This window comes from Erythranthe guttata, chromosome 12 (genome assembly GCF_056151865.1).
Source record: "Erythranthe guttata isolate IM_541 chromosome 12, IM_541, whole genome shotgun sequence".
In the NCBI taxonomy this organism is placed as follows: Eukaryota; Viridiplantae; Streptophyta; class Magnoliopsida; order Lamiales; family Phrymaceae; genus Erythranthe; species Erythranthe guttata.
In genome coordinates, this window is record NC_142544.1 from 18,843,523 (window position 1) to 18,855,925 (window position 12,403).

The 12,403-nt window shown below is 34.9% G+C and overlaps 2 protein-coding genes across 6 annotated transcripts; one reads left to right on the plus strand and one right to left on the minus strand.

Annotated features, from left to right (window-relative positions):
- Positions 1 to 1,920: 1,920 nt before the first annotated feature.
- On the plus strand, positions 1,921 to 10,306 carry LOC105956638 (uncharacterized). Of its 5 annotated transcripts, none has more exons than XM_088826627.1 (6): positions 1,921 to 2,014; positions 2,454 to 2,505; positions 3,617 to 3,705; positions 3,799 to 5,427; positions 8,385 to 8,529; positions 9,417 to 10,306. In XM_088826627.1, exons 1-6 carry the CDS (start codon positions 2,009 to 2,011, stop codon positions 10,001 to 10,003), a joined length of 2,508 nt encoding a protein of 835 aa, XP_088682753.1. In that variant the 5' UTR covers positions 1,921 to 2,008; the 3' UTR covers positions 10,004 to 10,306. The 5 variants fall into 5 exon arrangements, with proteins under 5 accessions (XP_088682753.1, XP_088682755.1, XP_088682754.1 ...); XM_088826629.1 differs by lacking the exon at positions 1,921 to 2,014 and adding an exon at positions 2,027 to 2,085; XM_088826628.1 differs by lacking the exon at positions 1,921 to 2,014 and adding an exon at positions 2,041 to 2,287.
- Positions 10,307 to 10,467: 161 nt separating this feature from the next.
- Positions 10,468 to 12,381, minus strand: LOC105956639 (hypothetical protein). Its single transcript, XM_012980502.2, has 3 exons — positions 11,544 to 12,381; positions 11,348 to 11,438; positions 10,468 to 10,864 (listed from the first exon to the last, which is right to left on the minus strand). The coding sequence occupies exons 1-3, from the start codon at positions 12,114 to 12,116 to the stop codon at positions 10,656 to 10,658; spliced, it is 873 nt and encodes a 290-aa protein (XP_012835956.2). The 5' UTR covers positions 12,117 to 12,381; the 3' UTR covers positions 10,468 to 10,655.
- Positions 12,382 to 12,403: the final 22 nt, after the last annotated feature.

Sequence of the window (12,403 nt, forward strand, 5' to 3'; positions counted from 1 at the left end):
TTTTTTTTTTTCAATTTTTTTATTTTATTTTAATAATATGCAGTTTAATTAATTATGACGACTTAATTCAATTATATTATATATACTTGGAAGCACGTGAACATGGCCATATCCACATTCATTAATCATATGTAGTCAGCAGCTGTATCATGCATGGTGACGACAGCATATATATGAAATCTGCACATTCTGTATATGTCATCCGCCGTGGCTACCTGATCAATCATACAATTCTGGTATATTTATATTATATAATCACTGTGTTTAATTAATTATATTGGCCATTTCTCCTTTTTTTTTTATTGTTTTAATTTTTGTATATTCTTTTGGTAAATAACTATTATGCATGGACATAAACTCATCTAGAATATTAAATATATTTTTATTATTCGTGATTATGATAATTAATATTATGGGTTTGAATAAGTGTCGTTTTAGTTTTAATAATATCATTTCGACTTTAGATATGGTTATTATGACTATTTTGGAGTCGGAATTTGGCAAAACTCAAAATAACTAGAATCATCAAGATCGGATGTCACGAGTGAAATACATGCATAAATCAATGAACACATTATCACATGTTTGATGTTTTGAGTTATCTAAAATTCAAATTGTAACTCAATAATGCATAACTTTGTCGATCGATATCCAATATGAAGTTCAAGTTGGATTAGTAAGCTAACTCAAATGACTACAATTTTTATATGTTGAACTTCGCCTAAATAAAACTGAAACTTTGGTCAAAATCACTTTTGAACTCAAAACGAACAAAACCCCCCACCCCTAAAAAAAGAAAATGTTAACGATTTACCGGGGGTGAAACAGAAGAACCAGTTTTTATTAGCTGTCACAAAAGATATTCTTCAAGTAAACCTTTAATTAGTTAGGTGTATAGAAACTACTCTTTTCATGTAAAGCAGTAAACTATGCCTGTAACTAAGATTTTGAAAGCAACAGCTGAGATTCATCAGATGAAATGTATCCAAACAGATGTCATCTTACAAAAAAAAAAAAAATTGAAGTTGGAATAGGGTTTGTTTCCATGTAAACATAAAAATAGAAAAAAACAACATAAATAAAAAAAAATCAGCTGCTTGTGTAAATGTTACAAATATTACTTATTGCAAATTTAATTTTTGAGTTTTACTATTTGGTGGATTTATTTGAGAGTTACTCAAATTTTAATATAAAGCACTCCTTCTGTGAGATTTCAGATTAATTGCACCTTTTGTTTTAAATGTTATAAAATTAATTTAAATCGAAAAGGCAATACCATTTAAGGCTATTATATGAATTTATTAAAAGCTATAATCCAAAATACGGGCACATAGATTTCCTAATAATATCATCATAATCCCATAATCTACAAAGGCAATTAAAAATTAATGCAAACTTTTCCGCATTAATTATGTTTAAATAAAAGTAGAATTATATTAAAGAAAATGTTAATTTCTTTAAAATTAAAAAAAAAATCTAATTACAACAATGCATACTATCATATTTAAATTATTATTATTATTATTAATTAATATTAATAATATGAATATCCCGCTCAAAATAAAGAGGGGTTTGGTGGTAAATGGTAATGGCATAAATGTAATATAAACCCTGATTTTGCCGCAAACAAACAAAAGCGGGTAACTGATTTCAAAAAAGCCTTGACCAAACACATCAAATTTTATCCCTGGTTTGGATTTTCCCCACCAGAATTATTTGTCCTGGCCCCTACAGTTTGTTGTTGTACGAAATCGACCCCTCAGAATTCCTAATATTTTCCCAAATACCCCACAAATACCACTCGTAATAATTACGTGGAATGTGGCCTCCACGTGGCGTATAGTCAGTCTTAATTACGGGTTTACCCCACCTAGCCGGTATCGATCAGGTATTCTCCCATTTCCCACCCCCGTTGTTTCGACCTATCTAATTTCGAAATATAACTCTCTCTCTTTTCATTAATGTCCGCCTGCTTCTTCTCTTGCGCACTTTCTCTCTCTACAAGTATATGAATGTATGTATGCATTTGTTTCTCTCTCCATAATTTTATGAACGAATGTGTTGTTTCTCTATCTCTCTCTCTGTGTAATTCTCTCTCATGCTACTGATATATATATATGTATAATTAACTTGTAAGAGCGCGCGCTCACACACACACAAACTCTCTGTTACTTAATTACATGTGTATGGATAGGTGCATACTATTTCTCTCTCTAGAAACTAGAATGCAGTAAGATGATTTGTTAACGGCACCTTTTTCCGGGATCGAAAAGCGATTTTTTTCGAGGTGGTGTGCCGTGCCGTGCCGCTTTTTTTTTTTTTTTTTGGTGATTTTGATTTGTTAGATCTTTTTTAATTAGTTTTTAATCTATTCTTAATCAATTAATTTTTTGCATTTCTTAATCTCGTTGATGTTATTTTTCTGATTTATTCTATTTTATTTTTTTGAATAGAAAATGGAGAAAACTAGACAGAGGAGATCGAAGAGTGTTTCAGGAATTGAAGGTACATAACTTCATAATCACTGCTAATTCATTTATTTATTTATTTTTATTGAGCTTTTGATCTTGTGCAACTAATACTTTCTCGTTTATTTTGTGTTTGAGTTTATTGCATTTAGTACCACTTTACTATACTTATGAATATTAGCAAACAATCCTTATTATCCACTTTTTTCGCATATATACCCTTGATTGGCACATTTTTAGGGGTGGTTTGCTAATAAAATTGAATTATAGGGAGATTTGTTAAATTTAATCCAATTCATTTCATCTATTAAAATTCGATTTTTTTTTCCTTTCTAAATTTGTGCCGATTTTCTTCTCCTGCTACAGAAAAGAATTAAATACTATATTTCAAAAATTTATTCTAAAATATTTATTTTAAAATATATTTATTAATTATTCCCAAACAATTATTTTGTCAGCTACAGTTCTACAATTCAATAGTCAATGGGTTGAAACTAGGCCAGTTTCTAAAAGAAGATATATTAGCCCATTAAATTCAAAACGGGCCTTTGAAAGTTTTTCGGGTTGAAATTGGCCCACTAAATTCAAAACGGGCCTTTCAAAGTCTTTTTAAGTTTAAATTAAATTTAAAATGGGCTTCTAAAAAGTCTTTTCGGATTGAAATTAGTTATTGTACACTAAAATTAAATATATTTACAGAGCAACTTTTTAGATTAGCAATGTTTACTGAACTGAGAGTTCTATCGGAAAAGTTTCCACCCTCTCCTTTTTGTTGCCGCCGCCGTTTATTTTCGAAATACATTTCACGAAATCCGGCGTCGTAAACCTCTACATGTTAATTGTAAGGTAATTGTTGTTGCTGTTGTCGCTGTGCGCAGTCTTCTGAACAAGCAGCACTTATTGTAATCATCAACTCCATAAATCATTTTGATTAATTTATAGTTTGGGTTGAATTTATTCATAGCTAGGGTTTCAATTGATGCTGGATGCATTGCAGACTCTCTGCTTCCGCTCTAACAATTTATTGATTATGTTATTTTAATTTTCCCTGATTTTCTTATGATTTGATGATGGAGTGTTTCCGTTTAGGAATTTGTGCTGCAATTAAACTGTAGATCTTGATGTTTCCGTTTTGAATTTTTGTGCAGGAGTGCATCAGATTCAGAAGCATAGAACTTCTAGTAGATTATCTTCGGAATCTCATGCTTATTACGATGAGAGCTTTCGAGACGATATGGTAATTCCAGTTAATCTTTGGCATTTACATATATTACGCATTACGATTCTAATTGCTGATGTTTGATAATGTTTATATGATCAACCAATGCAGTTCGCTCTGGATTTGGGACAAAGCTCCTTTAGACGAGCCACCGGGAGGCCAAAGTTGCCGGATGAAGACATGTACAAACAATGCCGTGTTCATAGGGAACAAAATATGTTGTCTGAAAGTTTCCGACAGAAAAATGTTTCAACTGAACAACTTTACGATGGCCGATCAAACAGGAGAAGTGCAATGAAGCAGCTAGAATTCATAGATGTGCACGAGGATCTGGAATCGTCGGGTCTCCTTAACCCACGCCGTTCGTCAAGATGGAGCCGGAGATCCATGCTTACGAAATCTGACGTGGAAATCGTGCAAAAGCTCAGGGAATCGAAAGAGCACGATGATAACCTCGACTCGAAGGACTTGTTCATGGAATCTGATCGGAATCGGAATTACTCAGTTATTGATTCTGCAAAGTTTGAAGGCAATTCGAAAGCATGGATGTTGGAGAGAGATAATATTGGTGAAATTGGTCGGTCCGATGGTTCTCTGCTAGTTGAACCTCACAATCTACGTAGAGTTCGTACTTCTCGCAAATCCTCCATAGTTGAGTTGGAAGAGGAAGATAATGGGAAAAGTACAAGAATTGTTGTACTAAGGCCAAATGCTGGTGATATGCAGAGTGAAGGTCTACCTGGTTCATTACCATATGATTCACGTGGTTACTTGTCCAACTATAGGAAAATGAAGGAGAAATTGAGTATTGGAGGTGCCGGAAGAATATCAGGGAGAAGGAAAGATTCATTTTCTAATGTGGAATTATCGAGGCCTGTCTCCGCAGAAGCTAAAAAAATAGCTAGGAAAATTACGAGGAGAATGAGAAGTGGTTGTAACGAGGTTGTGGATTCATGGTTCAGAAAATACGTAGGGGAAAAGGATTCGTGTGATGATGATCTTGGAAGTGATTCCGAAAACGAGTCCGAGATGTTTAGATTGTCATCTAGAAATTCATTCAGTGATGATAAACAATGGCGCATGTATCCATCTTCTGGTTCAGTTGAGCCGTCTTTTAAAAGGGAGGCAAAGAAGAAAGTTTCTGAGAGGTGGAAAATAACTCAAAGCTATCAAGAATTGGAAATAGTTGACAAGGGTAGCACACTTGGTGAAATGCTTGGCATACCTGATGGAGAAACAAGGTTTAAAAGTTATGCTAAGACGAACAAAACTGGAATCGGATCGAATGATAAAATGCGTAGAACTTCATCTCGATCGAGGTCTCTTCCTCCTTCAGTAGGTGAAAGAACTAACAGTAGGCGCACTGAAGAAAAACATATGATAATTAACGACCCCTTAAGCTGTGGCAAAAATAAAGTTGGTAAGGGAAATCTAAGCCGTAAAGATTATTTTTCATCTCAAGATTTGAAATGCAGGAACAAGAACAAGAAGTCTCTTCCCTTTCAGCACATGTATACTAACGAGATAGGCTCTTCGTCTGAAGCTAATTTCGAGATTCAAATGGAACCGAATGTTAAGGACTTACCTGATATCAACAGGAGAAGTCCTGTAATAATTTATGAACGTGAAAGTACGACAACCTTTTCTTCCAAATCTTCCGTGTTGCAGCCAAAGAAGTCTTCAGTTATTGACGATAAAGACAATGCTCTTAGTCATGATCAAAACGACTTCACTATTCAGGTTCGTCTTCACTTTCCTCAAAACGGATTCTTCATGTGTATGCTTGACTATCCAGAAAGCTATGTGATCATGCCTCTTTGTTTGTAATTCTGATTTTTTCTTTTAAAGTTTTCCATTTCCTATAATCTTGATTACAGTTGAACTATAATTTTTGGTTTTGTCTGCTTTTTGCGAGAGTCTAATATTGCTTCCATGGAGTGATGTTCTTTCCCTAGTTTTACTTTTAGTGCTGCTAAGTTTATTCCGACAATAGTCTGTGCGTGGGCACACCTTCTCATGAACCTTGTATTTATGTAATAATGGATGTTTTATGTTGCAAATCAGATTTCGCTTAGTAGTTACATTACTGAACTGGCTTTTCAAGATAAATCTATATAGAGATTATGGCTTCAATTTTGGTAGATATTTAGATTGTCTTACTTTCTAGGTGATCTATATTATTATGTAAAGATCCTAAAAAGAAGAACAATTAGATTCATATCTATCGAGATGATATGAGGGGCTTGAGTTATGCATGTGGCTTAGGTAGACCCCCTAATCCTTACAAGTATCGGCCTATCTAAGCAGAAAATTAAGAGAAAGGAAACTACCGATGGCCGCTTCCAAGAAAAAAATTTCTAAAAGTAGAAAAACATATTATAATTGAAAAAGAACGACTACGGCCGAATAGTGAGGAATCCAAAATAAAAGTACAAACCGCAGAAGCCGACAATGGACCGCGTTTGCTTACAACTTCGCGTGGGCCCTCAAGAGCAAGGTGTAAGAGTGGGAGCAAATGGAGTATGGCTTGGGACACAAGCATGCAACATGTAGGCAATTGTCCAATCCGCGGTAGACTCCACCTCAACCTAAGACAATTCAACGAAGTACGAAAAAATCCTACACATATCGCGTGAATGTCTATTCTTCACATGGAGCAACAATGTTAGGCTTCCTAGCCCAAATAGAACAATATCCTCTTGGAAACAATTCTAATGACGACCATTGTGAGTTCTTAAAGAGCATTGAAGATTGGCTTAGTACAATATATGATTGGTTTAACTTCTAAGGATCCTATGCCAATGGTGCATGGTTGTGTAAAATGAGTGAAATTAAGCATGTTTTGTCTTGTACGGAGGTTGTTTAGTTACCTCATGTTATTGAAGCTTTTGATCTTACAATTATCAAGAGAAGTTACCATGCCAATAAGAGTCATCATTGTTATTTTCAAACTCTCTAATTTTTGTCAAAAGCCGAATCTTCAGAAAAGATGCGCTACAATCTAATATTTTCCAAAAACCTAATGATGTTTTTTTTTCGTTGAGAACTTGACATCTCATGTTACCAAGTCGGTATTTGTTTCCATTAATATATGGACAAATCATCATTTCATTACTCTTCATAGTGTCAATTTGCTTATTAAACGACGTAACCGTTGGACAATGTTTGAAACGAAAGAGATTCACCAATAAAGCCGATAGTTTTCGTTTTCCTCCTTATGGACTCTAATCAAATGTCTAGCTTTACTCGTTAAAGCTTTCTAGATTAGGTTATTACACCCCTTTAACAAACGCTATGTTAATGAGAGTTTGTTACCAAATCTAGCAACATAATGTCCTAAATATGCACCATGCATACGACTTTTTCACTTGATTTGCATATATTTTGTTTAATTGAAAGCCTTCAATGCCTTCTTCTTCTTGTTTTTTTTTCTCGGTATCTTGTTTTCACTTGAAAACTATCGCATCAATGAAATTGGAGATCATATGAATTTGATTTTCCTTGAAAAATCATGTTGGAGGGTTAGGTGTGGTATTAACTTAAGGAAACTCCTCATTTTCGCCTTGTTTATCTATAACGCAATACATATGCCATTTCATCGGCAATCCATTGCAACTCTTCCGTGATGCGATTTGCCCTTTGAGCCACATTTCTTTGAAGTTATGCTAATTGAATTGAAAACTTGTGCCATGATTAAACTTGTGCCATGATTATGCATGACGTTGCAATGTGGTGCAAATATGTCATGCTTGATCTTATAACGTAAAAATAGGATTAATGCTAGCCTAACAATGGAACATTAGTGTTATATTGAATTTCGCGACGAAATATGGAACAATATTATCAATCATTGTGATATTTCCCACATTTCGTTACAATGAGAATATTAACTCTTTTTTTTAACCAAAAATTGTTATTTGCGGTTTAGCGACAAAAAAATACTGTTTGTTGCAAGCTTTGCGATGGGATGTATTGGGACATTTTTCCGCCGAACCCATAATGGGTTTTTTCTTCAAAATGCTGAAACTCCGTCCCAATTTGGACTCTTTTGTTGCAAATATTCGTCTACGGTTTCCACTTTTTTAATTAGTGGTTAATAATTTCGTTTCTCGCGTACTTTCTATAATATATGAAAAACGACCCTTTTTAACCAAAACATGTTACTATTAGATGTGTTGGATTCGGCAATAGTCATGCTGGATTTTTCATTTTCATTTGATTTATGGACAGCCAAGTGGCATGTTGGACACTTGTCGTAGGCGGATTATGTCCGATATGCAACAATGGTCTTTTGGAGTGTCACTTGTTATAGCTACTCACTAGTCCATGTTGTTTTGCATACAGGACTTGCCATAACGAGTAGTTATCTGAAATAAGAAAAAAAAAAGTTAGTGTTAGTTATGCTGATAGATTTACTGCGGTTGCTAAAACTGCGTAAATGTGTTTTTTGGTATAAATTGGTTGGCTATAAAGGTGTAAATTTATCGTGTCAGTATCTTTACGTACTGTATTCAATGCAATATTTATGCAATTCTTAGTGACTATAAGGTTCTCATCAATTTTGCATGAGGGATTCTGTTGTGTTTATTAGGTATTTGCCTGCAGTCACGAAACACATTTATGTTACACTATATTAGTTGAATCATAAATGCTTTGTTCGTGTAATAATTACTCGATTTTGATTGGTGATGTTGTAGGAACTTGACAAGGGACCACCTAAAGAAGGTTCTCCTTCATTGGCTTATTCGGAAATCTCCAAGGAGGCTGATCACGCTAGCCCTGTCTCGGTTCTTGCACCTTCTAGCTTCCAAGGTTTTGAGGAAGTCAGTGCTGCCCTAAATGGTATGAAAATTTACTATTTTAATTGCCTGTCAGAGTAATGATAATTATTTGATGTTGAATTTTTAACGTAAGTCCTTCAGGCAATACTTCTCGAAATGTAGTCCATTTTTGTGGGATCAGTTGGTTTCTCTATACACCCTTTCTCCATCAGATTTTGTGTGTGTGTGTGTGTTTGCTGATTCCGACCATTTTGATAAACTAGTGCCTTTGATTCCCACGTAGATAATTAGTTTGTCCACTAAAATCGTGGTTGATAGTTGATACATGAATTACTAATATGAATGACTTTTATAAACATTTTGTCCTCCCATGATGAATAGAGCAGAAGGGTAGAAATAGGAAGCAGATTCCGATCCGATTTTTTTTTTTTTTTTTTTTTGATTTTGGAACAATATTTTGTCATTCCGAATTCCGAAATTCCAATTTCCAATTTTTCCGAATTTTTTGGATGGGAATTGGAATACATTTGAGCTTTTGATTTTCGATCCAATTTCGATTTCGGAAATTAATTTTGAAAATTCCAATTTTTTTCTGAACTTATAATACCCATATTATGAAGTATTTTGTATTTAGATGACTAATCATTTGGAAGTTTTCATTTCCGCCAGTTGCGAGCCGAAAATTTCCGATTTTGGAACAAGTTTTTTTGTTCAATTTTCCGAAATTACGATTTTTTTTAATGAAATTGGATCTAGTTTCACTTCCGGAAAAAATCAGTATTTTTCCGAAAGTGCTAATTCCGATCCGTCGGATTCGCACCCCTAATAGAGCTACATGTAGATTTATGTTTTGAGAGAAAGCAGCCGACAAATGTACGTTCATTTTATTTTGTCATAAATACTTGAAGCAAATTATTTGACCGCAGAATTTCCAATTTTCTTTTGTAGAGCTCCGAATGCAATTGCAGCTGCTGAAGATGGAATCTGACTCATATAACTCGATATCCACTCTTGTCCTAATTGAAGACGAAAATGCACAACTATCTTCACTGCTTCCAAAAGGCTGGAAACTCTCTTACATTCTTGACGTGCTTATCCACTCTAATCTTCGAGTATTTAGCTACGACATGTCTGTGATGACGTGGCACTCCAACAAATCCCCATTGGATCCTAACTTGTTCGACAAACTCGAGAAGAAATACGCTGATCACGAAATGAATGAGCCGATGCTGGAAAGGAAGTTGCTATTTGACGGAATAAATTCAACACTATTGAAGATTCTTCAACAGAAGCTCGATCTTTGCCCTTGGGTGAAACCGAAATTAGCAGCACTGCCTTTGATTTCGCAGAAGGAACGAGTTGTAGATGCTCTGGAGAAATTGATCAACGAAGAATCTCCGTATGGGCAGGTAGATGAGAAGATATTAGTCGACAAGGAGATGCTGTTTCAAGATTCTAAAGGAGAAATCAACTTATTAGGTAATGAAATTGGGAATTTGTTGATGGATGACATGATAATCGAGATTCTTGCGTAACTGCTAGTGTTAGATTTTTTTTTTTCCCGCAAAGGAAGCTGGGGATTTTAAGTTGGTATAACATAGGCGATGAATTAAGAATAAAGTCGGAATAAGAACTTACAGACAGGTTTTTTTTTTTTTTTTTTAAGGCAAATCAGACAGTTTCATGTTTCTTTGATGTGTTGCAAGAATATGTTGAGAGGAGTATCTAGAGAATTCTAGAATTATAGGGTTTGTAGTTTTTTTTTTCGATTGGTATAATTAATTAAATAATTGAGTTTTATTTGGTATTTGATTAGTGCAACAATACATTTTTCAAGGTGACTCAATTATACCAACTCTCGTTAGAAGAGTTGGTACCTAACTTCTACTCTGAGTCGAGGTCTAGGGATCGAATTCTGCCCCCTCCCGTACTTTCCCAATTTGTAACATGATTCGATTTCTAGTGAATAATCAATGCTTAATAATTTTTTATCACAAAATAAAAATAAAAAGGGCATTATGGGAATGCAAATGCTGTAATAGTTTTCGATAATTCTCAAACACGAACAAAAACACCGGAATGAACATTAAATAATTTACACCAGCTAACTGCTAGATGCAATTGAATTTCTAATTAAGAAGAAGAAAATAAAATAAAAATAAAAATAAATAAATTAAAAAAGAGCAATTATCTATCTGCAACTTGTAATGCTGCAGGTTCTTTGTAACCATAAATGGTGGATTCTGAGTTAATGAGGTTGTCTGGGATTGAATTAGATGGCCATAACTGGGCATTGGACTTCACCTTAGATATGCTTGAAAGTACATTCGCCGGAGTTACGTTTCCGGTCACCGTCACCTTCTTCGCCGCAAAATCTATCTCGAAAGACGTTACCCCTATAAATATACCACTTAGCTTATTTATTATCTATCTCCACAAATCATAAATATATTATACTACACAACAAATAACACCACCTTAATTATTATAAAAATAAAAATAGAATATTTTTTTTTACTAACTTGATGATGTAATCTTATGGGAATTGGCAAAAAATGAAATAAATGGTTGTTGGAAATTTATTTTACACCAAATTACTGCCAGCCCCCTAAAGTAAGGTCAAATTACAAAAAATCCCACTTGTTTCGATAATTACAACAATTCCTCAACTACGTATTATCTTACAATTAAAAGATGAGTTTTTTGGTAAGACAATACGTAATTGAGGAGTGGTTGTAATTATCCAAATATAAGGGTTTCTTTTTCGTAATTTGACTTTACCTGAGTAGTCAGGACGTAATTTGCCCATAAATGTATGATGATGCATTATATTTGACATATATCTAATCAAGTGAAAAAAGCGACAAAAAAATAGAGACCTTCCATCCTAGAGAGATGTTTTCTCATTTTCTTTTCGCATCCTCTGCAGTGCAAAGACACTCTCAGTACAACTACTACAACCTCCTCCTCCTGCAAATTTATTCAACAAACAAACACTACTCATCTTTACATGTACATATATACATACATATCTAAAACCCAGATGAATTATAATTAAGCAAATTAATAATTAACCTGGTGGTGGTGGTCAGGCGGCGGCGGCGGTACGGCGTCGTCGGAGATGAGTTCCTCCTCTGTTTTAGTATCGTCAAGAGACAACTTTTCTACGACAGAGTCGAAATCCTTAAAGGAAACAAGCTTATCTGTCAACAAATACCTAGTAGAGCCATGTGGGCTGATAAAATCACCCGCCTTGGTGGTGCACCTCCAGCTCTTTCTTCCTACATTCACGGCGGCGGCACCACCATTATCATCACCGCCGTCAGTTTTACCGCCATTTTGTTGTTCTTCGTCGGTTTCTTGAAAAGGGACTCTTTTTATATTCTTCTTCTGCTTCTTCTTGGGGGTGATGGGTGGCTGAGTGGAGCTGGTGCAAGGAGGGAGTACGGATTTGGTGATTATTCTTTTTACGTCTTTGATGATGGGGTTGTGGCGGTCGATGGCTCTGCCGGCGGGCCCGCCGTCGTCGGCGGCGGCGGAGAGAAGGAAGGCGGAGGAGGCAGGAGTGGAGGACGATGAACCTTGTTCCATGCTAAGGCAAATGGCTGTTGCAGCTTGTGATGCGCAGAATATATCTATTCCTTTCATTTTTCGATCTAATATTCTGATAAGGTTGAATTACTTCAAAATGGTTTTTTTGGAGAATCAATTTTTCTTTTCTGGGTGAAGAGAGAGAAAGAGAGAAAGACAGATGAGAGAGAGAGAGAAGTTAAAATGGAGAGAGAGAGAAGGTAAATTGGGAATATATATCGCCTCTTTCCTCCTTGTGAAAACCAGCAAAATTGGAATATAGGATTAATATTAGGGTAAATTATGTTTTCACTCTCTGAAATAAGATTAAATTACGAAAAAACCTCTCATGTTTGGATAATTAC

Excerpts from the sequence above, each read along its gene's own strand:
- LOC105956638 (XM_088826627.1), top strand. Across the intron at positions 5,428-8,384 it reads AAAACGACTTCACTATTCAG|GAACTTGACAAGGGACCACC; the intron begins GTTCGTCTTCAC and ends GTGATGTTGTAG. Across the intron at positions 8,530-9,416 it reads AGTCAGTGCTGCCCTAAATG|AGCTCCGAATGCAATTGCAG; the intron begins GTATGAAAATTT and ends TTTCTTTTGTAG.
- LOC105956639 (XM_012980502.2), bottom strand. The coding sequence starts at position 12,116 with ATGAAAGGAATAGATATATTCTGCGCATCACAAGCTGCAACAGCCATT. Across the intron at positions 11,439-11,543 it reads CGCCTGACCACCACCACCAG|GAGGAGGAGGTTGTAGTAGT; the intron begins GTTAATTATTAA and ends ATAAATTTGCAG. Across the intron at positions 10,865-11,347 it reads ACATCTCTCTAGGATGGAAG|GGGTAACGTCTTTCGAGATA; the intron begins GTCTCTATTTTT and ends GTATATTTATAG.